The sequence below is a fragment of the Primulina eburnea genome, chromosome 12 (assembly GCF_022965805.1).
Source record: "Primulina eburnea isolate SZY01 chromosome 12, ASM2296580v1, whole genome shotgun sequence".
Taxonomy (NCBI): Eukaryota; Viridiplantae; Streptophyta; class Magnoliopsida; order Lamiales; family Gesneriaceae; genus Primulina; species Primulina eburnea.
The window spans coordinates 3,713,382-3,739,398 of NC_133112.1; the positions used below are offsets into that span (position 1 = coordinate 3,713,382).

Sequence of the window (26,017 nt, forward strand, 5' to 3'; positions counted from 1 at the left end):
AATCAATAGAAAATAAATATTGTGTAATAATACATAATTTTGGTTTGCAATAAAAAGAAAACATATATAAATGTTTGCTATATCGAGAAATTATAGAGCAAATCTTGGCTCAAAAATTTATAAAATATTGGGATTTTGGTTTTGATGTCAGCACAAGTAGTTGGCTAACAACCGCCACTTTTTAGAATACTTTGTGTATATATGGTAAAAATTTGTGTGAGACGACGTCATCTTTTATGAGACAGATATCTTATTTAGGTCATCCACGAAAAAATATTATTTTTTATGTTAAGAGTATTACTTATTATATATATATATCTATTACTATTATTAAGAATCTGTCTAATAGAGACAAAAAATGTTTGTTTTTTTTATCTTCCAATTTTGCTCTTGGTCTGTTTTTTGCTTTTCAATTTTGCCCCCATTTGGTATCAAAATTACATTTTTGTTTTTATTTTTTTAATTTCAAAAAACATTTTTGTTTTTATTTTTCTTAAAATTACAACCATTCAAATAGCACTTTAGTCTCTCGATAATTTGTCAAATTTCACTTTAGTCTATAAATATTTATAAAAAAAACTGTACGCACGCACCGCGTGCGTGTGCAAAGTACCTAGTATATATATATATAGTTTTGATATGCTGAACACCTACCGTGCACACCTATGTGAGCACCGATGAGGTGTCACTCATCCATTGGATGCACAATTTTTCTATATTTCATTACATCCAATTGGTGATTGACACCTCATCGGTGCTCACATAAGTGTGTACGGTAGATGTGCATCATATCAAAACTTTATATATATTAGTTTTGATATGCTGAACACCATATATATATATATATATATATATATATATATATATATTAGTTAATAATTATAATAAAGATCGGGCATCACGTGCTATTCACGTGTCAGCCACATCGCCAATAAAAATATCCTCAACCCCTATATTCCATCTCGCTTTGGTGAAACCCTAAATATTATTTTCTTGTCTTGTAATTCACCCAATGATATTTTTATGATATTGAGCTGATAATTTAAATCTGAGCCTTATTGTTCCTCTGAACTCACCTGGATCCGATGATTTATGAATCTGACATCGACCTCTAGAATTATCACTTGGAGAAGATTTCATGGAGAGTGCTGCGGCGACGTCGTTGGATGCGTCGGATGACGGTCTCGCTCCACCGGAGTCTTGGGAGGTTGCCGATGTGGACGCCAGCATGCGCCGCCTCATGATTTCTTCTAGAAAGGATTCAAGCTCTACTAATACTGGTTCAAGTCAACCTGAGATAGCCGAGGGCTCGGGGTTGGTTTCAGGCTCTGGTAAAGAGGATTTGATCCAGTCAGTGGATCAATTTTTGCAGGAAGCCATACAGAATCCTCGCGAGCGGCTCTCCGGTGAGTCTTTGTTCGAGGCAGTTAGGATTATCGATCTGTTCGATTTTTTTTCCACTTTTATTCCTTCCTTCGTAACACCCTATTTTTGCTATTTGCAAAAGTTTTGAATTCAAGTGTTAAATGGAAGTATTTGCATGGTTCTTTAGTTTCTACTAATTATCCATGTTTTGATTTTCTTCTATTAAGCTAGTTTTGCCGAATTTTACTGATTTCCGAAATGTATTTGGTATTTTCAATTTTTCATACTTATATTCTCTTCCAAGTGAAAATTTAGTTAATGGTCTAAACATGCTGATTAATAATTTTATACATATTTATGTAGTTTTCAAACTTATATGAGTGGCACTATTTGCAAAATATTTATCACTTCGTGAGCGAAAGGGGTGAGGGATGGCTGGATGGGGCTCACGTTTCATTGTCAGCAAAATGAATTTAGACTTATATATATGTCTCTGCCCCCAGCACTGGTTTTTGGATCTCTAAAGACCTTCCATGTGCAATAAATAATGATGCTTTCACACATTGTATTGAAGCCGGATTTGTACATTACCTGAACATATAGTCGTGAAACTTATTTTTTTTCTTAAACCAATTTTGAACTGTCACATCAGTTGATATGCACGAGTGAGATTTGTCCGCATCTACCTTATTTATTATGGTCTGTGATTATGTGTTATTTCTAATCCTACATTTGCACTTTTTTATTACCTAATCCTACGTTTGCACTTTTTTATTATCCCTTTAGTTTGTTTAAAATATTTTCAAATCTGATGATATGCACAAATGAGATGACCTCAATCTTCTTTTCTGATGGTTTGTTCGATTTTGTGATCCTATGATTGAGTATTGTCTTTCTTCTTTGTTTTGGTTTTTAATTTGTCTTTGATGCTTGAGAGGATAATGATATTCTGGAATGTTCAGTCCTTCGAATGGAGCAGGATGTTGAAAAGTTCATTCGCGATCCAACCAGGGACCAAATGGAATTCCAACATCTTCCTACTTCGTATTTGCGCTTGGCTGCACATCGCGTTGCCCAGCACTATTCTCTACAGTCCATGGTTTTATTGGATAATAATCTTCCCGATGGATCTGGCTCTAGGATCATTGTTCGGAAGACGTCTAATATTCGGTTTCCTTTGATTCGTCTGGCTGACATTCCTGTAAATCTACCTACTGAAGAGGGTGGAGATTTAAAGGTTGCAATCAAGCAAAGGCCACAAAAGGGATCACAGAATACAGGCAATTCAAATGTGCATTTAGCCAAATCCAACAGTTCTAAAAGTGTGGAGGAAAGAAAGGAGGAATATAATAGGGCTCGGGCACGGATATTTAGTTCCAGCAGTTCCGGTGGAAGTTCAAGTGGGAAGCCAGAAGCTGAACATAGGACTCAGGATGGTTTTCAACGTGGTCCAATGGGGAATAAAAGGGTAGAAGAAAGACTTTTTCCAGTAGGTGGGTCTGATGTGAATATTGGCAGAAGTTATTCTGATTCTTCTGTAATCAGCAGTAGAATAACTGGAAGTATGACCGAGAAGGAGCCCATAGGTAGGCCCAAAACAAACAATAGAGTGGCTATCTTTCGGGATCGTGAAGGTGATCGCAAGGATCCCGACTATGACAGGAGATACGACAGGTATGCTTTACTTTTTTTCCATCCTTGCCAATTCCACTCCTTTTTGTTCGCGTTTGACATCGTTACTGTTAGTACTTCGCAATATATTTTTTATCATTATGATTTTTACTTTTTTAAAGAGGGTTCACATTCAAATTGTTTTTTGTAAAGAGTTTGCTATTTTGTTTTTTATTTAATTATGACTGTGCTTTAGTTTAATAATGATCATCGCATTTGCTTGTATTTAACCAGTGAACACTAGGTGGATCCTCTTAATTCTGTTAAATATGAATTGTTTTAATTTCTTTATGAACATTGATGGTTTTTGATTAAAAGACAGCAGTTTGTTTTGCTGATCTCCCCCCATATTCTTTTGGATTACTTTTGGACATGGATCTAGCTTTGGCCACAGAGTTACTTTCAAGAGTTTGAAAAAAGGGAAAAAAATTATCTGGCTTTCATTGGCTGGGTAGGAGCTAATGTTTTACAATTTTCTCAGGTACATGCAAAGGTTTGACCCTGGGTTTGGATTTAGTGGAGGGGCATACACAATTCAGCCTATGTATGCACCTGCAATAAACTACAATACTGAATTTCCACAGCTTGGATCAAGTCACGGGCAGCCCTCAATTTCTTCTGAACATCAGCCTCGACCTGTTCCCCAACATATACCTGGGCCATGGGTTTCACCATCAGGTCCTAGTGGTATTGGGTATGGTCCTACAGAAGCTGTGTTGTCCCCATTTAGTCCTGGTAATGTCAATGTGCACGCAAACTCTGGACTCTACTTGAATTCTCCACAGTATCCTTGTCAACCAGCTGGATTGCCTTACATCCATCCACATGAACAGGTTCACCAGACATTTTCACAGGTATGATTTGTTAGGATGTCCTATCTATTTCTTTGGTTTGACTAATTTGGCTACCTATGAGTGACTTCCTTCCCATTAATGAAAATTTGGCTCCCTTATTCACGAGGGTATTTTTTAATTGTGCGAAGAAAATGCACAATACGTGGAGGTAGACTATACGGTTATCTAGGGTTTATAAAATTACGTGCCCATTTTTATTATAAAACGAAATTTGGTATTATATCATTGATAGCTCTGCTTGTACTTGATAATTAATTTGCTATTGTTGTACCTGACAATTATGTTAGTTCATAGCATTCTGCTTAACCCCTCCAGATTATTAAATTGTAAAGTTTAATTTTGACATTTTGTTTAACTTATTCCTGTTTGATCTGCACTGTTCTTTTTAAAGTGTTGCTTAGACATACAGTCACAACCCGTCGACTTTTGCTAATTTCTCATTTCAGTCTCATCAGCAGCAACATGATGCAAGTTTTGGATTAGCCCGGCCTCGGTGAGGGGTCTGGGCCATGCCTGCACCCAGCCAGGAAGGTTTTGGGCCTCCTTGAAATTGTGGCTGCTAGGGCGGCATATTAATTCCCTGGCTAGGGTGCAGGCATAAGTGACTGAGATGAGCTGGGTAGTGGTTCTGGATCTTGCATTCCCTACTTTGGTCCATCCAGCAAATCTCAGTTTGATTGGAAGCTTCTTGATGGAGTTTGTTGTCAGCGGCATCGCTAAAGATAGTTGACTGAGCTCCCTAGGGCTCTGCCTTTCTGCTGCTGATACAGGTGATGATGATGATAAAAAACAAAACTGGAAAAAGAATATCAGAGCTGTAAACTTGCATACCGATTGTCGCCCCAGGTATCTTCAGTAACTTAATAATCCATTTTTGCCAAGTTGCAAGTCTCAGCTACCTCTGCCGATGTATGTACTAATTACGCAGCCCATCCTCAGAAAATTGTAGGTTTAGGGGTGGAAGTAAGACTACTTCTCGGCAATTCAGACAAAACTCGAGTCAAGCTTGACTGCTCGAGCTTTTTATTCTACGTGAAAGCTCTAAATGAGCTACTCAAAATTTATGGTTCAATTGGGCTGCACCTGAAATTGATGTCAGAAATTTTCCCAACCAGATGATCCGTGCTCAACCCGACTCATTCATCCCCCTTCTCATGGGGTCTGAATATTCACATTTTGGTTTAATATTTTTGGATATATGTAATATGTTGAAACATAAGTATAATTATATCTTTTCAAATCTAGCAGGTTATCTTTTTACTGAAAGAGGGTTTTCACCATAATGCATTGTAGACTGAATTTAAATTGTGGCAGCACAAGTTCTTGTCAAAAAAAGGGAATCCGGAATGCTGTTCGGTCATACACAGAAAGCCCCAGCGTGGCCGGAGGCTACAACAATGTTTAACGGTCAGATATAACTTGTCTTACAATTTCGGTGGAGGGGGGGCTGCAACAATGTTTAAACCTCTGATATTTCTTGTTTGCAAACTGTGAGTGTTTGCATATGTAATGCAGCATCAAAATTTTCCATTTTAATCGCGCATTTTTGTTTCAATTGTGCATTTTGTTCGTTTGCATCAGCTATCACGAAAAATGATTTGATTTAATTTAAGTTGAAGGGCAGTAGTAATAGTGCTTTTTGAACCTGTTTCATATGCGTAGATGAATTATATTATTTTAATACGTATAAATCGTAAAAAAAAAATCACTTGGAACGAAGTTTTTTGACTAAGAACGTATTTTTTTGGGATAGTGCTACAAGTCCAAGGAGTTTATGGTTTGCTATGGTGAAATTATGGCAGTAATTTGTGTACTATTGCACCATGGCAGCGACACCTCTGGATTTTCTGTCTAGATATATGCGCAATACCAAGTATGAAATTAAACTAGCAAAAATGATGCTACCATAGAAGTCAAGAACGTAAGCTCCCCACTGTTTACTTGTTGAAGATAATCTTTTACAATCAGTGGGAGTAATACGGGAAATTGCTTAACTCATTTTTAAGATGATATCGAATTTTAGATTTGGTAATAGTTTGTTTAATCTTTTAGCCATGTTCATTGTACATACATTTCCCCGTATCACGCGACCTGGAGGAAATGAAGGCAATATGTTTTTCGATTGCAAGCTTTCCTTTGCATCTATTTGCTATAATACATTTCTATTTCTACTATAAAACGGTGAGAGGGGCAAATTTTTTACATTGTGTGAGATATCATTATTGTCCACATTTGTCCATCATTATGTAAAATGGGATGGGCATTTTTTGTAAGTCACATGATACAAATATGGCCAAAGAGGGAGATAAACTATTGAAATAACAACAAAAACTACTACAGTCTCCAAATTTTTATTACTTTAGTAGGGAGATAAACGATGGAAATAACAAAAAAAAACTACTAAAGTCCGCTAACTTTTTATTATTTAGTCTTTATTTGTAATTTTAAAGTCCTTTTATTTTATATTAACTCCTTCCCATACTTTCCTTTCCTATTTTATCCCCTATTTAATTAGTACTATGTAAATGATGTTTTATTTGTTCTTTTTTCCCTTCACTTTTGTTTAGATAGATTTTAATGTGTATAATATTGGTTTAATATTGCTACATGAGTCGTGTAGGAGATTATTGGTTCCAAATAAGCAATATATGTAATATTTTGTGGTTTCAGGTAAAAAAAAGATTAAAAAAATCCAATTAATGAATGAAACCAAACATTAACAAGTTACATGGCTAAAACCAAGAACATGCCAAGTTACCCGACTAAAATTGCAATTTTTCCGAAAAACAAATATCATTAACTACTTATACTAGAGATAAGATAAATTAATAACAAGAAACATGAGTTAGTAATAGTTTTTTAAATTCCCATTGAAAGAAGGTTTCCTTCCTTTTAACAAGCTTTACACAAGTTTATCGTACATACCATTCCCCACTTACATACATATTTTCATTATACAAGCGTGTTGTACTTGTACATACCATTATTTACCCATTTACATGCATATTTTCATTCAAATTCTTGGTCCTGTCGGTTTTTTTTTATCACGCGGCCCAGAGGATCACCGGATCTTGTGGCTCTAGGGTTGGCAACACCTGGAATCTCTCAGAACCCGACTTGCTATGCTCGATCTGAGCTTCGTATTCTCCATGAAAGAGTGACGCCTCGAAGTAACCATTGTTATCAGTGGTTCCATGCACACCATCTCCATGTTTAACTTCATTTAAGAACTTGTCCAGCACATCTCCTGTACCCAAGTTCTTGAAGTTATCATCTGTTAAGCACATCCTCCAGCACCCTTTTGGCTGTGGATACCATGAACCCCAAAGCAGCATGCCTTGGACTGTAGGGTGAGAATGAATCTCCCTCATCGCATTGTCCAAGGCCCACACCCTGTCTGGAGAGTAAACGGAGACATCCAGTTCAGTCACCCAAATAGGCAACTTCGTGGAAGCAAGCACATCCAACGAGGCCCTCATATACGGCAGGCTCAACCAGGTAAGATGGGCTTGCAACCCGATACCAATAGTCCCGTTAAACCCCTTCTTCCTCAACTCCGCTATCTTCTTCAAATAAAGAGGTGGGGATGCTAGCTTGTCCACAGCCTTCTCTATTGTGAAATACTCATTCAGAAACAGTGTGGTTTCCGGGTCGATCTCCTGAACCTTCTTGAACAAATCGACAGTGGTATCAGGGCCTAATTTGTCTTCGTAGAACGAGAAATGCATGTTCTCATTCAGGACATCCCAGTGAATGAATTGGCCCTTGTATCTGTTCACCACCGACTCTACTCTCATGTCCACTGCTGCTTGGAAGTATTCACGGTTTTCGGTTAGGTTTCCGAACCAAGGGGGTAACTTCACCGGGTTTGCCCAGAGGATTGTGTGGCCTCGGACGATGAGGTTGTGTTCCCTGGAGAATTCAAGTAATCTATCCGGCAGCGTGTAGTTGACGATACCTCTCACTTCCTCTACTACGTTCCATTTGAGATTACGGTCGAAGACAGCGTATCGGAATCTGGGGAGGAACCAGTTCTGGTACGCCGTGTTGTTGAGGATGTGCACGGTTATTGCGGAGCCCAGTGGGAAATGGGGCTCCATCTGTTTGATGGATACTTTGGCGTTGGGTACGGGTTGACCAGCTTTGTCCACGGCTTGGAGTTTCACCTTGGTCTTGCGTACCTGAAATGGATATACGAATTGTTGGCATCATATGATCGATGCATGGAAATCTAGTGAGAAACATGTCGTACGTACGTACCTTCTCGATGGTTCCATATTGGTGGGATCTCCATTCTTCATATGTGAATGGCTGCAACGAGATGCTATCTCCCCATATTTCAGCAATTGAAAGGTCGCTCTGAAAATTTGAAAAAGAAATCATTAGAATAAATAAGTATAAATTTAGATATTACAAGGATCACACAATCAATATAGCAGCAGAAAAATACTTCAAAGTAGAGCGTCGCGGGGCCGGAGACGTCGACGATGAAGCCACCCTTGAGCATGGACCAACAACCTTCTCGAGCCTCGACCCTGCCAATAATAATACTGGCGTTGCTATGTTTTGGCTTGATCATAGCTTTTATATGGGCCTCTCCATCCCTTACTTGCAACCAAGCTACAAAACATCACAATACATGCTATAGTTTCAGAAATCATACGATATGAATATTAGCATGATGAGAGAATTAACTCGTGCAAAAACATGCACTAGTTGAAATTCAATGTTGATATTGGATGAACTTACCAGAGAAGGAATAGAGCATGTCTTTGTCGAGATGAAAATCTTGTGCAAAGCTGTGGAAAGAAGTGTTGACGCGGGCGGAAGCAGCCAAATCAGTGGTGGCGGCAGTGATGTACTTGTTGCTACCTTCATCAGCTACTTCGATCCGGATTCTTGCTTTTCCATAACCTTCCCAACCAGTCAATCCTTGACTCAGTTCAGGATTCACAACTATCCCTCCATCGTATTGGGGTTTCAATGGTGTTTTAAGACACTGCACGCACGCACGAATCGAGATAAGTAAATAAACAGTACGGATTTCGTATAATCACAAAGAGAAGCTAGCTTGCCTCAGCTGTGTATGAGTAGTCATAAGGCCGTAAAGCGGCATAAACTTGGGAATTACCTGTGAAACACACAGAAAACAACGTGTAAATATTTGAAACTAAACCATCACAAAAACTTGTATGAGACGGTCTCACAGCTCGTATTTTGTGAGATATCGTTATGATAAATCCGTATAAAAATTCGTGATTCCGTCTCACAAGATATCTGCTCCTAAATCATAATAGTTTGCACTACGTCCATTAATTAGGTTCCATGGCAAAAAAATTTCTCCGTATACTCAACCCCTCCAAGACTGACTTTTTACACTCAATGTTATAATCAAGGGATATCACAAAAAAAATAATGGTATATATTATCAAGGATTTCAAGATTCATCTTCTTTGGAAAAATGAAAATTTTAAAAACAACCCACTTTGATTTTGTAAATGCTTTCCACGATATTTACCAGTTTTAACATGTCATAAAAACTTTATTTGAAAAAAGTCAAGGGAAATAGATATACAATTCAAATTCGTACCAGATACAAAAACAATGACAAAAAGAAACAAGCAAGGTTTCAAGAACTTCGCCATTGTTGAGAAGTTTTCGGTGTTTTTCCGAAGAAACTAATAGAAATATTTTTATTTTTTTTGTTAAGAAGAAGAAATATTTTTCTATTCCACCAAAAAGGTGTTTTTGGTGGGGGGAAAAACTTGAAATGGTTGGTTTGATTCGATGCGTTTAAATAGTGAAAAAAAAAAAAGAACTAAGAGAATTTTGGTCCACAAATTTCTCTTTACTATTTTTACTTGCATATTCGTGAGGTTGTTCATTCTTCGTTGCTTTCCATGAGATATTGAAAGGTGCACATGATTCTTCGAATTTTATCGATGATAACTAGTTTTAGTTATATTCTCTTCCCCCCTAAAAAAATAATAAACATACTAATATTTGCATAAAGATATTAAAACTAGTCCGTCTCACAGATGTGAGTCTCATGTGATACCGTCTCACGGATCCTAATCTGTGAGATGGATCAACCTTATTCATATTCACAATAAAAAGTAATATTCTTAGCATAAAAAATAATATTTTTTTATGGATGACCAAATAATAAATCTATATCACAAATACGACCGTCTCACACAAGTTTTTGTCTTTTATAAAGTAAAAGCAAACTTGAATTATTTTGATCTTTCAAATACCTATTCCTGTTACTAGCTATAGCTGCATCTTTGAGTATGCTTCTTTCTTTGGATTAGACATTCTTCTTTCGTGAACAATAGTTGGAGATGGTCCAACTTTTTTCAACACTACAATTATCCATGCTTACTCTCTTCCAATCTTGGTTCCACGTCAATTCAAAGCCTAGATAGTGTGTTTGTCAGGGCAAATTCTATGCTACATCAGAAGAATTTCTCCCCCCGTGTATTGTCAACCATTTAGATTGTAGTCGTCCCACCTATTTTTGTCTGGTCTACCTTAATTCAATAGCTATCCTAGTCCTGCACAATGGTATTTCTCCCCATATAAGATAGAACAAGCTGTGCGGGAGCTCGCACTATTATTGTTGGTTACCTTTATTTCCATGATTACTCCTCTGTATACACTAGCTAAGCTATCTATATGTGTGTTAAAGGGATGGAATTGGAAAAAAGAAATGTTGATGTACCTTTCTTCCCTTGATTCACATTTTGAAATACATTGTATTGAAACTAATCAACCCAGAAATTATTGATGCTTCATTTCTGTTATTGAATGTTGAGTAAGTTTTTGGTTTCAAATATGGTTTTCCATCTTCCGATGCATGAATCTCCTATACTCGCTTCCACTTCAAGTAAGTTCAAAATATAAGATAAATTAACAACAAGAAACATGAGTTCAAAAATTAAGGCCGAAGTTAAGGAAAATTCACCGTCCACCTTATGATTACATCAATTTTTAATCAAGAATCAGGAAAAAAAGAAAAGGAAAAAAAAAAGAAAAAAAAAGGCCAACTTATTATATTGACTGTTGACAGACTCAATTATACTTGAATAATTATTCGGCCAAAGAAGCTGTAGACTGATATTCAAGACTGTCAAAACGAAACTGAACCATGCTTATCATATTAGTACACTTAAAAGTATTGAAAAAGCTCCAACTTAAATTAACTTGGGCAAAATCAAATCCAAACACTCGAGCCTCTTATTTTCACTTGGGCAACCCTGTCTTGGGATCAATAAGAGATTGGTTTTCGTCGGTGAGTACTACAGGACCTCTCCCAGGACCCGTGCAGATAAAATAGCTAATGTCTCCCTTGTATCTATGGGCTGGAGTATTAGCATTTATCTCCGGAGGTGGAGCCAATGTTTCAATATCCTTTACTTCCTGAATGCCCGCATCTTGTAAAATTGTTTTGTCACCAATAACATAACTGCGATAAAGGTAGCATATAACCAAGATAAGATGGATATATGTTCATACAGATTGGAGAAGTGAAAATGAAGGAGACAATGGTTGGAACAAATTTCGAAATTGAAAAACACCTGTTCAAGTCAGTTTCTGACTGAGGAGGGAAGTAAAAGAGCAGCCTCTGAAGCAGAAGGGCAGCAGTCTTTCTGTCGCGTGAAATTAAAACTGCATTTGGCCCCGCATCAAAAGTATAAGCAACCTGTCAAATATCTTGTTGTTAGTTGCTTAAAATGCGTTCTAATAAAAATGTTATTCAGGGAAACCGTAACCGGGTTACTGATCGATTCAGCCATCTGTGACAATAGGCTTTCGAGAAAGTATCAAGCCTATTTAAGTTGGACAATAATGATTGATTAGCTCAAAGGTCAACTGAAGATAGAGAAAAGAACCTGAGATGTTCCTTCAAACCGATTCCATTTCTCGACGCAGCTGATTATCCTGAAAAATGAATGCCCCGATGAGCTTACCACAAAGTGCTTCTTTGGGGGAAAGTATTTGCATATAAGAGAATAGAGAGCCATAATTAAAAACAGAAAAAGGAACTTGCCTATGGGAAGTATCATTCATGTAAAATATAGGAGGGCAGGTATCCAGAGCGACAGCATGAAACTGATTACTGTCGGCACAAGTCAGGGCAGCGAAAGCAGGAAAATCACGATTTTTAATTGCTTCCTCCATTTGTATTATCCGTTTTGGCACTACAACCTGTAAATTTGAAAAGTGGAGTGACCTTCAGAAGTTGCCTAAAAACCATTGAGGTTCTCAAAATGACCGAGGAACAATAATCTTTCTGACATCTAAGAAGCATTCAAAAACTTCTTAAAACTAGTGGGGAGGAACATTATATACCTTTGCTCTATGTTCTATCAATGCACTGGTTTCAACTGTATCACGCATCCCTGAGGTACTGCTTGTTTCCTTCTGGCTTGAACTTACCTGAACCCGAAATAAGCCCAAACACAAAAGTGACAGATAGTAAGTCACAGGAAACAACTAAACCAGGGATCAATCAATACAAGAATCATTATCTTCATCTTAGAGGAACAAAAAAAGGAAAAAAGGAAAGAAAAAAGAGACAAAGACGCTGATGGTTTTTACATGTTGTAACACATGAGAGCTACACCATAACAGCTTAAAATGCTAAGAAACTTTATAACAAAATATTTTACCACGGTAATTGGACTAAAATGATTAGACAGTAATGTCAAATATATATCTGAAATATTTATCATTTTTTTATGAAGGTCATTAAACATTTTCTTATTTACTCACTGTCAATTAGCAATAGCTAATTGACACTCAAAGCAAAGGATAAAATAAACTGTCATATAGATACTCAATTGTCTGGTAGCTAGTAAATATAAAAGAAATTATGTAGACCCAAAAAGCGATAACGTGATCAATTAACAAAGCAATCAAAAGGGAAACCTATCACCAAAATGTATTATTACTAATTGACAGTTTAATACTAGTGAAAACACAAATAAGATTCTCACTTAATATCACTTAATACAGGTACAGCAGAAAATAAAATATCGAGAAAAAGAGCATTAAGAAAAAATACTCCAGCCTAGGATAATGGGTTAATTGTGACAGGTGAATCAAGAATATCACGACAAAGTAGTATAACTTAAAAGAGAGCAGTTACATGTAAAGTAAGTGACTTGCATTTTAATCAGGAAAGGATGGATACGCACCACTGCAATAACAATAACAAGGTCATCCCAGTGCTTCTCGTCTGCAAGTTGAACTGCAATGCTGTCACTTCCATTTTCCTCCTGCCGCCAAAAAAAATAATTTGAGAAAAAAATGACCATTACATACTTTTCGAAGTAATCCATGACAATGCTAAGAAACTACACATACTTTTCCCATGATCCACTTGACAAATCCACCATAGAGACTGCGACAAGCACTTCCAGAACCTTGCCTGGACATGAAAATATAAAAACAAATTTTTTGTTACGTCTGTTGACATCTCTTGAATTTTATACAGAGCTAGGAGTGACCATCAATTAACAAAATATAGAGATAACATCAATTATAAACAGAAATAGAGACAAAAGCAAAGAGTGTGTAGTGTGTGTACTGGCATGCATCTGTGGAGTTTCACGTCCAGGAAATAGAAAAAAAGATAAACTTTATAAGGGCATTAAACTAATCCTGCAAGCTAGCAGATAAACTTGAATAAATAAAATAACTCGGATTAACAAATCAAGAGGCAACTGTTACCTTGCTATAGCAGATAGTTTGCTGTGATCTTCTTTGACATTCATAAGTTTGGCAAGGGAAAAAACTGGGAAAAAGCAAAGATCATAATTTTGTTGTTAAATTTAATTTAAGTAAATAAAAAAGTAGGATTTAAATCTTGCTATTATAGCAGAGATAGCAACAAAATAAACATCATCAAATCTAGATATCAAATTGTACTTTAAGCTCACATATGAAAAATTTTATCAAACTAATCAAGCATATTTAACCAAAATTGGAGTTTGCTACCAAATAAATACTCGCATTCCTCGGTACCATCAATTCAAATTTCCCCAAAAAAATAAAATACAATCTACTAGGACATGTTCATTTTTAATATCGAAAGCAGAAGTAGGACATCCTTATGTTTAACAAAGGGTGATACTAGGTGCAATCAACTACTTCACAAAAAATAAAATAAAAGCCAATACATTTTAGGAAAATCAGAACTATCACAAAAAACACTAACATGACAAATGTCTATAACTGCTAATCCATCTCCTCTTATGTCCATGGTTTCAGTGCGCATAGACAATAATAGAAACGTCGAGCCCAAATCAACCACTAAAAAAAACTTCAGTAAATATAGGTCAACATAGGGATATTCAAGTTACCTAGGCAAGCCAAGCCAGCAGCTGAGGAAGCTAAGCCAGCAGCGGTAGGAAAATTGTTATAGGAAACTATGTGCACATGCATCTTGTCCCAATCCTTTTTTGCGATTTTAATACCATTGTCATCGTCCTCGACGTCATTAGCATGGAAGCGAAGTTCCCTCAAACAATTTTGGAATCTTCCTCCAGAAAGAGATATCTCCTGCGCTAACCAGAATTCATACATGCACTAATATGTCAGAATCTCTAAATTATTTGAATCTGCCTCTGTAACATGATACAAAAAGAAACCCAAATTTTTTTTCTAGAATATCGTACGGATGGCAACCCGGACTAGCAGTTTCAGACGCAACAATAAAAGAGGGAATATAGCAGAAAAATTACAATTCAAATCCATTAAACTTTATCCAGCTAGAGTATTTCTTTAGCTAGCAAGCTTTTATCGGTAGTAATAAAAGTCTTTATGAATTAATTCATTTAAAATGGTAAGCAAACTGGACCCCCTACCAGCTCATCGAAGCGAATACTTTAGCTCAAGAAGTACAAATAAACATTCAAAAACTGCCAAATCTCAAAATTTCCGAGTTTTGACTCAAAGGTTCATATTTTGCACCAAAATATCAAATGACAACGCATAGACAATTCTAATAATCACCCAAAACCAGAACTGAGACTCGAGTCAAAATCAAATGGTAGATTTGCACTGAGAAAGCCAACAGTGGACAAAAAATATAGCATTCAGCTGAAAACAAAAACATCGAAATACCGCCGACAAAGAAAAACAAACAAATATCAACAACGTAAAAAAGGAAATTTTACCTTCCCATTCAGCCACATTCGATCGTGAGTGAAGGAAGGGCTAACGGCAACGGAAGTGGTGGTGCAAAGATGAGCCGGATCGAGAGTAACGCTAATACTATCATTGATAGGAAGAATAAGGGATTCATCCCTCTTCCCCCAGTACTTAATCACCGCTATATTCGTCGGCGTCTGTGCCGTCACTGCCAACACCCAATTTTTCACGCCATCCGCCTCCATTCGCGTTACTGCAAGAAAAAAGAAGAAATATGTTTGCTATTCCCTCAGTGCGTGTGTGTGTATGTTGGATCGGATCTCGGAATTGGGAGGAATCAAGCTTTTGTAAATGCGAATGTGGGTACTTTTTCTGTACGTATATGCGCATGTGTAACATGTGCGTCGCTATGTTTGGTCAGTGAAGAAGAGCTCGCTTTATTGAATTGGACTAAAAATTCTGTATAAAATTTTTATATATTTATTTTTACGAAGAATGGCAATAGAAATGAGAATAATTCAGTTAAAATATTCTTTAAAACTACGTCTCGTCGGAGGATAAAATAATAAAATAATTAAAAAATAAATGATAAAAAAATTATTGAAATAAAAAAATAATATATAATGATAAAATAATATTATGTTTGATATGATGATTAAAAATTGGATAATAATAATCTTTTAATGAATTAACAAAATTGTTCTTCTACTTTTGTGGCAGCGGTGGTCGGCCGACGATCAGCCAACGGTGGTCGGCCTACAGGAGGAGGGGGTGGTCGGCAATGGGCGGCAGGGGTCGGTGGTCGTCCGGCGGTCGGTACAATGAAGTGATGGTGAGTTTGGATTTAGGTTAATGACAAAATTGGAAGAATATAATGGATTAAGAGAAGGTTGAGGACTGAGGAGTGATTATTTTATCACATTTAATATAATTAATCATTCATAGGAAAAATTGACTTGGTTAAATAAAAAACGTACCAAATATGAGATTGGTTGGGTTAAAAAACCATAAACCCACCTAATCCCTCCAACCAAACACTGACTAAAGTGATTAATTAACGCACACAACTTTATTTCCCTCCAGAGGTTCGAACAAGAAAGGGAATTAATTAGAAACAGCAATAATTTGCCATGAAATGCTGTCTTAAGTTGAGAATTTCCGAATTCGAGATTTCGTCTTAGATTTATGACATTCGTCACAAAAATATGTACTATTAGAGAAAAAAAAAAAAAAAATTGCTCGTGTGCCAGAAAGTAGTTTTCAGATTGGCGAATAAATTGCAATGACAATGAATGTATTATAGGTAAACTTTGTTTACCAATCAACATGGGTCTCCGTTCAAACATTTCGCACTCAAAGTTAGGCACAAATCAAGTATCAACGTTAATAACTAACGCCGCCCAATATGTGTAGCTATCAAGATTCGGATAGTTTGAACATCCCACAAGAAAATATTTTTCATTTTTCCTTTTTCCAATTGAAGACCTGTGTCGTGTCCCTAAAAATGTTCATGTTCAAGAAAAACCATCAAATAAAATTTTGAGTAAGAAATTAAATTATATTTGTAATAAAAAAAAATAGAGTAAATTGATTTGAGCAAATTGACTTGATAATACAAGAGAGGTGACTACAACCCTTTAGCATATCTTTGTTTTTAGTTTTCCACGATCTCAATATGACCCAAAATAATGACAGGGAACTCTTATTACACCCACAGTAGAGTTACATATGACAAACAAGAAAGTCTTTTTCTTCCATATATAACATTAACAGCTCGAAACCGAAGATTCGACCCCAACACAACAATGTAAGGATGAACAGTTCATGGAATACTAATATCAGTAGCTGTCCTCGTCGGTTTCTGGCCGCCGCAGGTAGTAACGCAGGCAATTCACAAGAACCTGCAAGTTCAAATCATCATTTTCTGTTGATGCAACGATGGAGCGAGCAAGAAGATGGAGAAAAAACAAGAATGCAGAAAGAAACAGAAACAATTTGATCCATGCACAGATGCACTGCCAATTTAGTTATGTAGGTAAAAAGTGTTCATCATGGTTTTCTTTATATTAGAATATTGAGCTCTCCAAGCCACCACGAAGATCGTGTCACACCTTGGGCCAAGGAGTTGGTGTAAATGAGAGCGGATACAATTTGCTACTCTAGAGACAACTGCTTGCATCCGCCCTCGTTTCACCAGAATTATTGACTCAAATTGCCAAATGAATTAATTATGTAATCTCGTAAGGCCGCTCATACGTCACACAAGGGTCGTACTAAAAACACACAAATTGTGGCTCAGTGGTGAAGAGAAAACCTATGTAAAAAGACCGGCAGAAGCAAGTAAATTTGAATACCTGAGACAAGGAACTGTTCAATGCTGCTCCTCGATAGCTGACATGAAACTTGTCTTTGGCAACCAATCCCTATAATATTTTTACACCAAAAACCAGTAAATGTGGCTATCAACGAAAAAAGAAACTAGTTTTCTGCAAAGAATAAAGTTTGTCCGAGTGATCCAAACTGTGAAAAAGAATTACCTCGGTGTCAATCTCTGCTGATTCGACTGTTACATTGATGTCTGACAATATTTTGATTATCTCTAACAACAATCCAGGTCGATCCGCTGTCTCTAAAGAGAGTAAGCTGAAAACACCACATAAATTTGTTTATTGCCAAGCCATTCACCACAAGAGGTGTTCAAAAAGTCCATAAATATAAAAAGAAAGAAAGAAAATAATTTGGGCAACTATTATACATATTTCATAAAAACAATGTAACATGTTCCATCCGAACAAATGGAATTCGAACCAAAATTACCTCAAGTAGTTTCATTACAAATGTAGTTGATAGGCTTTTTGAGCTGCAATCTAATTAAAATATTAATCATGGGACCTATCATACCTCCTCCTAGGTCCGTCTTCCTTAACATGTATATGAGTAGCAATTTCAACGTCAATCTGCACCAAGAAAACAAAACCAAACTATAATTTGTCATTGTTTGTAGAAAAAGTATGCTGTTCATTGTGTTCAAGTATGCCACTATTGTCTATATATTAAAAAAATAGTAAACTACTGTTGTATAAGAGAGTATTCAGCTATTGAACAAAGAAGTAATTGACAGTAGCTCCAGATAGGACATGAACATGACATATTCCCTATTAAAAACAAATTTCTTCACAAGTTAAATCGAAAACAAGTTACAAAATTTAAAGCTTTAAGAATAAACATGGATAATTAGCCAAATAACTTTCTTCAAACTTTTTTTTCCCGAAAAATAAACTTGTATTGAAAACACTGAAATACTACCAACAAAAAAGAAGAAAACACTCAAATACACTGCAGAAAATAAACATCAATGAAGCCCGAAATGGGGAAACAGGTGACAAACACATCCGAAAGAGGAATGCGGTGAAAGAATAAACATGGATAATTAGCCAAATAACTTTCTTCAAACTTTTTTCCCGAAAAATAAACTTGTATTTGAAAACACTGAAATACTACCAACAAAAAAGAAGAAAACACTCAAATACACTGCAGAAAATAAACATCAATGAAGCCCGAAATGGGAAACAGGTGACAAACACATCCGAAAGAGGAATGCGGTGAAATTGGAGTAGAAACTGAAACAATAACTGATATTTTGTTTGACATCACCTTTTTTTCCGGGGGTTTTACTCCAAATGCTTCACCCATAGCAAGTCGTTCACTTGATTCCTGTAGGACAAAAGTTTCAGGTAAAGGCTCGTCACCATAGGACCATAGCAATTAATTTTCTTAGATCAGACCAAAAAATCTCCAAAATCAAAACGATGGTTATGTAATATTTGCATCAATTATATAAACATACCGGATGATACTTAAGAAGGTTGTTGATGATGGTCAAGCGAATCCTTTCCAAGACATCAGGATCTTCGATTTTACGTCCAGTGGATCTGAATAATATAGAAACATTATATATATGAACAGTTCAAACAGCAGAGAGACAACTTTAAAAAAGATCATAACATTTCATAAAATAAAAGGAACAAGTAAAACAAGATCAAGGGGAAAAAAGTAAAAACCAAATTTTGGATCAACAAGAAATATATCTTTTATATAACTAGTAATTGCACATCACTCGCGAGTAGAACAAGGAAAAAGTGTAACACAAAACCATACTCACAGTCGTGTAATAAAAAATTTAGTTTGTGTGACTGAGTTCTCAGTGGTGACAGTTCCCTTTAAAACATCCAAGCCTAAATCTTTGAGTGCCTTCATCTGCAGCAATAAATAAAAGTTGCATGATGGCAAACTTTCAACCAGAAGTAAAGTATAGCAGACTTACCAAATAATAAAAATGTTACACATAAAGACAGAAAATCAAACAAGCTAACATACAAGTAACCATGGAAGCAAATAACATCGAGACAGAAAATCAAACAAGCTAACATACAAGTAACCATGGAAGCAAATAACATCGATGTTACACATAAAACAAAAATCGACATCGGGTCGACAATAAGGAGAAAGTAATATGTACTCCATGAAGAAAAATGAGATGCAAGTTTCTTAACTTTTCCACCTCAAAGTGTTGTCGCATAAGTGAATTCTTCAGAAAAGGCCAGACGTAAAGAAGTGGATACAAAGTAGAATAAGCCTTTACCGTATCAAGAAGAGCACCAAGGCGATCGCCAAAGCTAAGTTGCACAATGGTTGCATCAGGATCAGTATCTTGATCTATTAAGACGATTGGCATTGGAACATAATCAGTCTCTGGCCCAGACTTCTGCGACGAATTGTTTTATCAGTGTCAAACTTCTTGAATTTGAAGAAACAAATATTTTTGCTTTAAGTTAAATGTACTAATTATTATGAACATGAGACAACTGTATATCATGATTACTAATTCACAATTTGAGTCCCAATTTCCTTCTTCGATAAATCTTACACAAAAAAGTTCGATTCCAAATGAGCAGATGGGCTACACAACTTATGACAAGAGGTGATTATGTCATTCCATCAAAAAGTTCAAAACATAAATAATACTTTACCACGTAACATAGTTGAATTACCAGGAACATGTAACTCAAACTTGAACATTCATTTGGCTGTAGGCTGTGTCGCGATCCCCATGATTATCAAATCGAGCAAAAACAAGATCAAAGCTTAGGGTTGTATCGTACATAATTCTTCACTTGTCTACCCTAGTTTGCACTTTTTCACTGACACCAGTAGCTTATTTATTGAGAATGTCCAATTTAACTAAAATAATTTCCTGTTAATTCACACTTATCTTTCCTCTCTACCGAATAAAATCTGGGACCTTCAAGAGTCTCTCCCATTGTTAGAAGTGGATTTGAAAGCGTATATCATATACTATAAACTAATATACCTTCTTTTCTCACTTGAGTAAAATATCTTAGTGTCAAACTGGAGATCCATCAAAAGATTCGAATAATTAATTTTTTGACATTCTCCATTGTGTCCAGTAGGAGCCATAAGCAAAATTTAACTGTATAATCATCCTCGGTCACCATTCTATGGATAAACAAATTTTCATGCTTTTCTCTCCCATTTAATTGTTTGAGTTCAAAATTGCCGATGTCCTAATTTGTTTTAGTTCAAAGCAAGCCTAGTACTCGTAATATTGAATTAAGAAACAAATGATGCATGCATAACATGAGATCATGCTAGAGGCAATATAATAATTTCTCATTTAAAATCATATCAACAAATAAAACAGGCGATATACTTATTCAACATGACAGAAATGTGTGGCCCTCAACTATCCAGCAAATGCGATATGAATAATAAGAGATTAGCAAAACCATTTGCATGTGAACACATTGACAATTTCCAACTGCGTAGGGAAAACATTAATTCCATACAATTCAATTTTATTCCACTAAATTTTTATTAAATCCACGTCCACAGATCATTCAGATATACTTGTAAGCCTTTCCTTGAAAATGTCCTCTGGAGTAAAACCTATTCCCTTTTTTACATTGGACCATTCAGATATACTTGTAAGGCTTTCCTTGAAAATGTCCTCTGGAGTAAAACCTATTTCCCTATTTTTACATAAAGGTAAAAGATGAATACCCAGAACAAAACTAGCAGATAAAAATTAAATCACCAAGTCCAGCAATAAATGTACACGTTTAACCAGTGACAGTAGTTTATGTATACAAATCTCAAACGCTCGAGTTACATAGAAGATACCCAAATTCAATTTTAGGGTTTTAGCAGGGCTGCATAAAACTTGAAAAGACAAAAATGTGGTCTCACGCACGCTTCTCTCTATCAAGAAAACCATTCATGTATCACATCCAAAACTCTACCAAGTTTTTTCAGCTCAAGAAATCAAAGAACTGTTAATTTTACAAAAGTCTTTAAAAGCTGCAACAGTTCATCAAATTTCACCATGTAAAAACACCTTACAGAGACAGATTGACTTAAAGCATAACAATTTCCGAAAAATGAAACTACAGAAACTCATTTCCGAAACTCAAGGGCGGCGCAAAATTTACAAGATACATTAACTTACCAAAGAAAATGAACTTGAACTTATTGAATCCACTCCATCCACAGAGGCACACATCACAACATTCCTACATGCAAGTTCAAGCAAGTCACGTTGAGTAGCAAATGGGTAATGCAGGAAAATGAAATCCACGCAAAATTTTGAACTTTTTAATTCAATTAACGCTTATCGCCACTGTGGCTGCCCAAAATATCCATCCACTAGCGTAAAATATCGATAGATATCAAGAAAAGGCAATTATTAAGACATAAAAAATCATTTATCAATCATCAAACTGAGACGATGAAAGGCTTTTAAACAAATATAAAAAAAATAAAGCCCAGAAATCAAAAGCATTGAACTAGCATCCACATCCCAAAATCAGAACACCGATCAGTACTGCGACAGAGTTTACAAAAAAACAAGGAATTTCGTATACCGATCATCGGGCAATCGAAAAAGCACAACCATTGCTAGCAACTAAACGTGCCAGGAAACTCAATAAGCCAAAAAATCAACTCGAACACAATTCTTTAAAAAAAAAAAAACCCCACGAATTTAAAAGAATGAGCTAACACCCGCCGATGGAAGATATTTCACTTTACTTGTTGCGCGTTGAATCGATTCTCGGGGAAACCAAGAAGTAAAGATCGGATTTTGAGGTGGGCAAACAACGATTCGGAACAGAAGAAAGATTTGAAGGCCTGAACCGGAGAGAAGTGAAAGAAGAAGTGAGGTAAGCATTAGCCATCGCCATTGATGCTGCAGAGTAGAGAATTGTTAATAGAAAAAGTGACAACTGGATATTTTTTTGTGCTGAAGCGAAGACGGGAAGTGAAGTAAATTCACGTGGTATAATGTTTAATAATATCACAATTCAATTTTTTTCTTTCAACAGTCTCAAATCTTTCATTATGTTTCAAAAGATTTTGTCCAAGATGGTGCATAAATATTTCCAAAATATCAATTTTATCAAATTTGTCTCGCAAAGTAAAATAATTCGATGACAACTATAAAAATGACTTGACCTTGCAAAATCTTTTGCAGATCTTAAGATCGTATCTGTGAAATTTAATACAACTAAGGTGTGCAACCTTTGCTTAGTATAATACAAGAACCACCGAGGAAAAATATGAGATCCTATGTTACAAGCATGAGAAGACCTCGAAATGATTTATAGGTTGGTGGAGAAGCACGCTCAACTAGAATAAGGTCGTTGGGAAATTAAATTTTCTTTCACCAAACACCATATGAGAAATATGTTTTAAAACCAATACATCCTTACAGGGTTATAGTTAATCTTGATGTATTGGAGTTCAAAAAAAGAGAAGATCTTATAGATGATTGGATATCAACTATGAGAATCACAGTAGAAACACTTGATCTCAACAGATAATAATTCATTAAACATTTAAAAACGAGTCTTATGGGATCAGTAAAAATTGCTTAGGACATGACTTCAGTGGAAACCAATGAGTTGGTCTTAGCCGGTGAATCTCTTAGCGAGATAGTAAGAAGAATGAATACCTTATTTAAATCACAATTTATATGAGTAGATTATTTCAACAGTCAATATACAAAGAAGAAAAAGAAATTTATTCAAACTATATATAGTCTTGAATGACATATATTTAGTTGACGAAGACATTATGTTATTCACTAAATATAGATGAAATTCATGGATCAAAGAAAATATATCAATGTTGTAAGGCTCGAGAATTATCCGTGTCATCGATGTGAGAATTGAAGAAGATTATGCATGACATGAAAAATGAGAATTTTGAAGGCATGGCCGAAGCCACACCGCCCCCGCGGTGCTTAGATTACCGCCCCCGCGGTGTAGGTGACAGAAATTTGTGGTATTTTGCGAACAGACACCGCACCCGCGGTGTTAGCGTGACCGCACCCGCGGTGTGAGACCGCACCCGCGGTCATGTAAGGACCGCACCCGCGGTCTGAGTGTCACACTTTAAAATGAATTTGCCGTGAGCTCAGCGCACCCGCACTCTTGAGTTGCCGCACCCGCGGTGTGCATGCGAGATTGCCACCTTTGAATTTCGTATTGACACATGGCATGTGATATATAAACCTTGGCATGACATCTCATTTTTCAGATTTCAGAACTTAGAACCGAGAGAGGATTTGGGAGAAGCCTTCATTCTTTTGATCTTTGCACTTGAGATTTTGCTATTTCCGGTTATCCGATTTTAATTCTGAGGTAAGATTTGTGTTCCTTGCATTGACGGCTACAAAGTGACGTAAGTTTGATATAATTCCAGCCTATCTCGAAATATAGATGTTGGAGAAATTGTAGTATGTTAATTAGATTGTGTTCTTGAGGTATTGAGCATGGTATATGCGTAACCGCATCAAGAAACGGATGTTATTTGCTACGATTGTTAGTTTCCAGCATGTATTACGTTAAAATGGTACAGATTTCAGCTTATGTATTGAGGTTGATGAGTTTATGAGTTGATTATGATTGAGCATGTTATGGTGGAGTTACCGGTATCGAAGAACTACGTCGTTACGCCGTCGAATTAATTTGAAACCGATGTTAGCTTTGTATATTGATTTGTTTGAGATGTATATGATTGAAGTGCACATTGTTTATGCCATTTCAGATTTGTATTGGCTATTGTGAACTCGAGACTTCGACCGACGATTCGACAAGAAAGGTATAATTCATGTGGTCACGGGATTGCACAACTCGATTCAGATTTGATACGAGTTTCCCTAAATCACATACTAGATTGTTATTACATTGATTATGTAATGCCTTGTTTATTGATTTATATTCGAGTCCTGAGATAGGAGAGATTGGCAGACTTGCCAAAACTAGACGTTTCGGTGTATCGTCGCATAGTAGTAGATTTGCTCTATGTGTAGACCCTCGATACAGAGTTGACCGAAGTCTAGGAATAAGACGTACCGTTGCCCCGAGTGGGTGGGTAGGTAACAGACCGTCTTATTCACACCGGGATCCCTAGATTAGAAAAGAGTCGAGTCAAGATGTGAATTGTAGAATACAGATTTGTATTCTACTACATGTTTAGATGTATATTCATGTTACTTGATTTATGTTATGCATTGTACATGATTATGACATTGCATGCATCCATGTTTTATACTGGGATATGTTCTCACCGGAGTTATCCGGCTGTTGTCGTGTCTGTATGTGTGCATGGCAACAGGTGGGGCAGGATCGGGGTCGCGAGCTAGATGAGAGATGATGATAGCGTGGAGATCTCGGGCATTGCAGATTACTAGTGTTTCCTTATGAAACTTGTACTACTTATGTTTGTATTTGAGATTCGAACACTAGTGTATGATTGTACTAGACAGATATGTATGTACATTATGTTGTTTATTTCAGTTAACGATATGTTATGCTTTATCTATACATTAGAATTAATGTTAAAAGCAAATTTTTGACCCACATTTTCGAACAAAGATCCAATTAAATCCCAAAAGAATTGAGTTAGAGCCCGGGTCCCCACAACAGGTGGTATCAGAGCAGTAGGTTCTGTAGACTGAAATAGAATAGAATGAGCGGGGTAGATCGAGTCATCTTCCTTGCTTTTGAGATGCTAGCATGATTTACTGCTTTCCCTATTATATGTTGTGTTGTATTATCTGAATTGAGTTACAGCATTTCAAGCCTGAATCAGAACCGATTCTCGATCAGAGGTTATGATCAGAGGAGGGCTGAGACAGATGATATTGATTATGTACTAATCAGTTTGATAATCAGATTTATGCCGCCTAGACGAGTGCCACAACCAGAGCAGGGTAGCACATCAGGTGCACAGATGGACGTCACCGCGACGCCGATGGAGACTTTATTGAAGAGATTTCAGTCTTTCCATCCGCCTACCCTGAAGGGCATAGAGAGTGCAGTAGAATGCGAGAGCTGGCTTGATGATATCGAGATGTTGTTTGAGTCGTTGGCCTATACTGACGAGCGACGTGTGAAGCTGATAGGGCATCAGATGCAAGAGGTTGCAAAGAGCTGGTGGTTGACTACGAAGAGAGCCTTGGAGCACCGAGGCATTGACATTACGTGGAAAGTCTTCAAAGATGAGTTCTATCAGCGCTTCTTTCCCGTTTCGTACCGGAAAGATAAGGGAGCTGAATTTGCGAATCTGAGACAGGGACAGTGGAACATTGAGGAGTATGTCGCTAAATTTTCTGCTTTGCTGCGATTTGCACCGCATGTGGCCGGGAACGACGAGGCAGTGGCCGATCAGTTCATCAACGGGCTGAATCCCGATGTCTTTACTTTGGTGAACACGGGCCGGCCTAGTACTTTTTCAGAGGCACTGAACCGAGCGAAGGGAGCCGAGGCTGGCTTGATTAGGCAGCGAGGAGCTTCCTACGGTGTTCAGGGGCAGAGACCGCCACAGTCCATGACCGTACAGTTTCCATCACCTCCTCCTCGTTTTGACAGCGGAGCTAGTGGTAG

General features: G+C 36.7%; 4 protein-coding genes across 8 annotated transcripts; 1 reads left to right on the top strand and 3 right to left on the bottom strand.

The window, feature by feature from the left end:
- Positions 1-946: 946 nt before the first annotated feature.
- LOC140806909 (uncharacterized) lies at positions 947-5,199 on the top strand. 4 transcript variants are annotated; one of them, XM_073163457.1, is made up of 6 exons: positions 947-1,406; positions 2,301-3,039; positions 3,518-3,890; positions 4,337-4,736; positions 4,830-5,049; positions 5,139-5,199. In XM_073163457.1, exons 1-4 carry the CDS (start codon positions 1,139-1,141, stop codon positions 4,385-4,387), a joined length of 1,431 nt encoding a protein of 476 aa, XP_073019558.1. In that variant the 5' UTR covers positions 947-1,138; the 3' UTR covers positions 4,388-4,736; positions 4,830-5,049; positions 5,139-5,199. The 4 variants fall into 4 exon arrangements, with proteins under 4 accessions (XP_073019558.1, XP_073019556.1, XP_073019557.1 ...); XM_073163455.1 differs by having other exon boundaries at positions 4,830-5,199; XM_073163458.1 differs by having other exon boundaries at positions 948-1,406; positions 2,328-3,039; positions 4,830-5,199.
- A 1,486-nt stretch (positions 5,200-6,685) lies between these two features.
- On the bottom strand, positions 6,686-9,648 carry LOC140808435 (endo-1,4-beta-xylanase 5-like). Its single transcript, XM_073165575.1, has 6 exons — positions 9,481-9,648; positions 8,966-9,021; positions 8,640-8,889; positions 8,341-8,510; positions 8,151-8,249; positions 6,686-8,071 (listed from the first exon to the last, which is right to left on the bottom strand). Exons 1-6 carry the CDS (start codon positions 9,533-9,535, stop codon positions 6,935-6,937), a joined length of 1,767 nt encoding a protein of 588 aa, XP_073021676.1. The 5' UTR covers positions 9,536-9,648; the 3' UTR covers positions 6,686-6,934.
- Positions 9,649-10,955: 1,307 nt separating this feature from the next.
- LOC140807654 (diphosphomevalonate decarboxylase 1-like) lies at positions 10,956-15,474 on the bottom strand. Its single transcript, XM_073164601.1, has 10 exons — positions 15,077-15,474; positions 14,261-14,459; positions 13,629-13,692; positions 13,263-13,326; positions 13,094-13,174; positions 12,246-12,332; positions 11,944-12,101; positions 11,786-11,834; positions 11,471-11,595; positions 10,956-11,358 (listed from the first exon to the last, which is right to left on the bottom strand). Exons 1-10 carry the CDS (start codon positions 15,293-15,295, stop codon positions 11,136-11,138), a joined length of 1,269 nt encoding a protein of 422 aa, XP_073020702.1. The 5' UTR covers positions 15,296-15,474; the 3' UTR covers positions 10,956-11,135.
- A 1,147-nt stretch (positions 15,475-16,621) lies between these two features.
- LOC140807340 (ACT domain-containing protein ACR12-like) lies at positions 16,622-22,419 on the bottom strand. Of its 2 annotated transcripts, none has more exons than XM_073164150.1 (10): positions 22,158-22,419; positions 21,577-21,640; positions 19,693-19,812; positions 19,213-19,307; positions 18,898-18,982; positions 18,705-18,764; positions 17,952-18,007; positions 17,588-17,693; positions 17,405-17,473; positions 16,622-16,951 (listed from the first exon to the last, which is right to left on the bottom strand). In XM_073164150.1, the coding sequence occupies exons 1-10, from the start codon at positions 22,307-22,309 to the stop codon at positions 16,889-16,891; spliced, it is 870 nt and encodes a 289-aa protein (XP_073020251.1). In that variant the 5' UTR covers positions 22,310-22,419; the 3' UTR covers positions 16,622-16,888. The 2 variants fall into 2 exon arrangements, with proteins under 2 accessions (XP_073020251.1, XP_073020250.1); XM_073164149.1 differs by having other exon boundaries at positions 19,693-19,815; positions 22,158-22,414.
- Between the last annotated feature and the right edge of the window lie 3,598 nt (positions 22,420-26,017).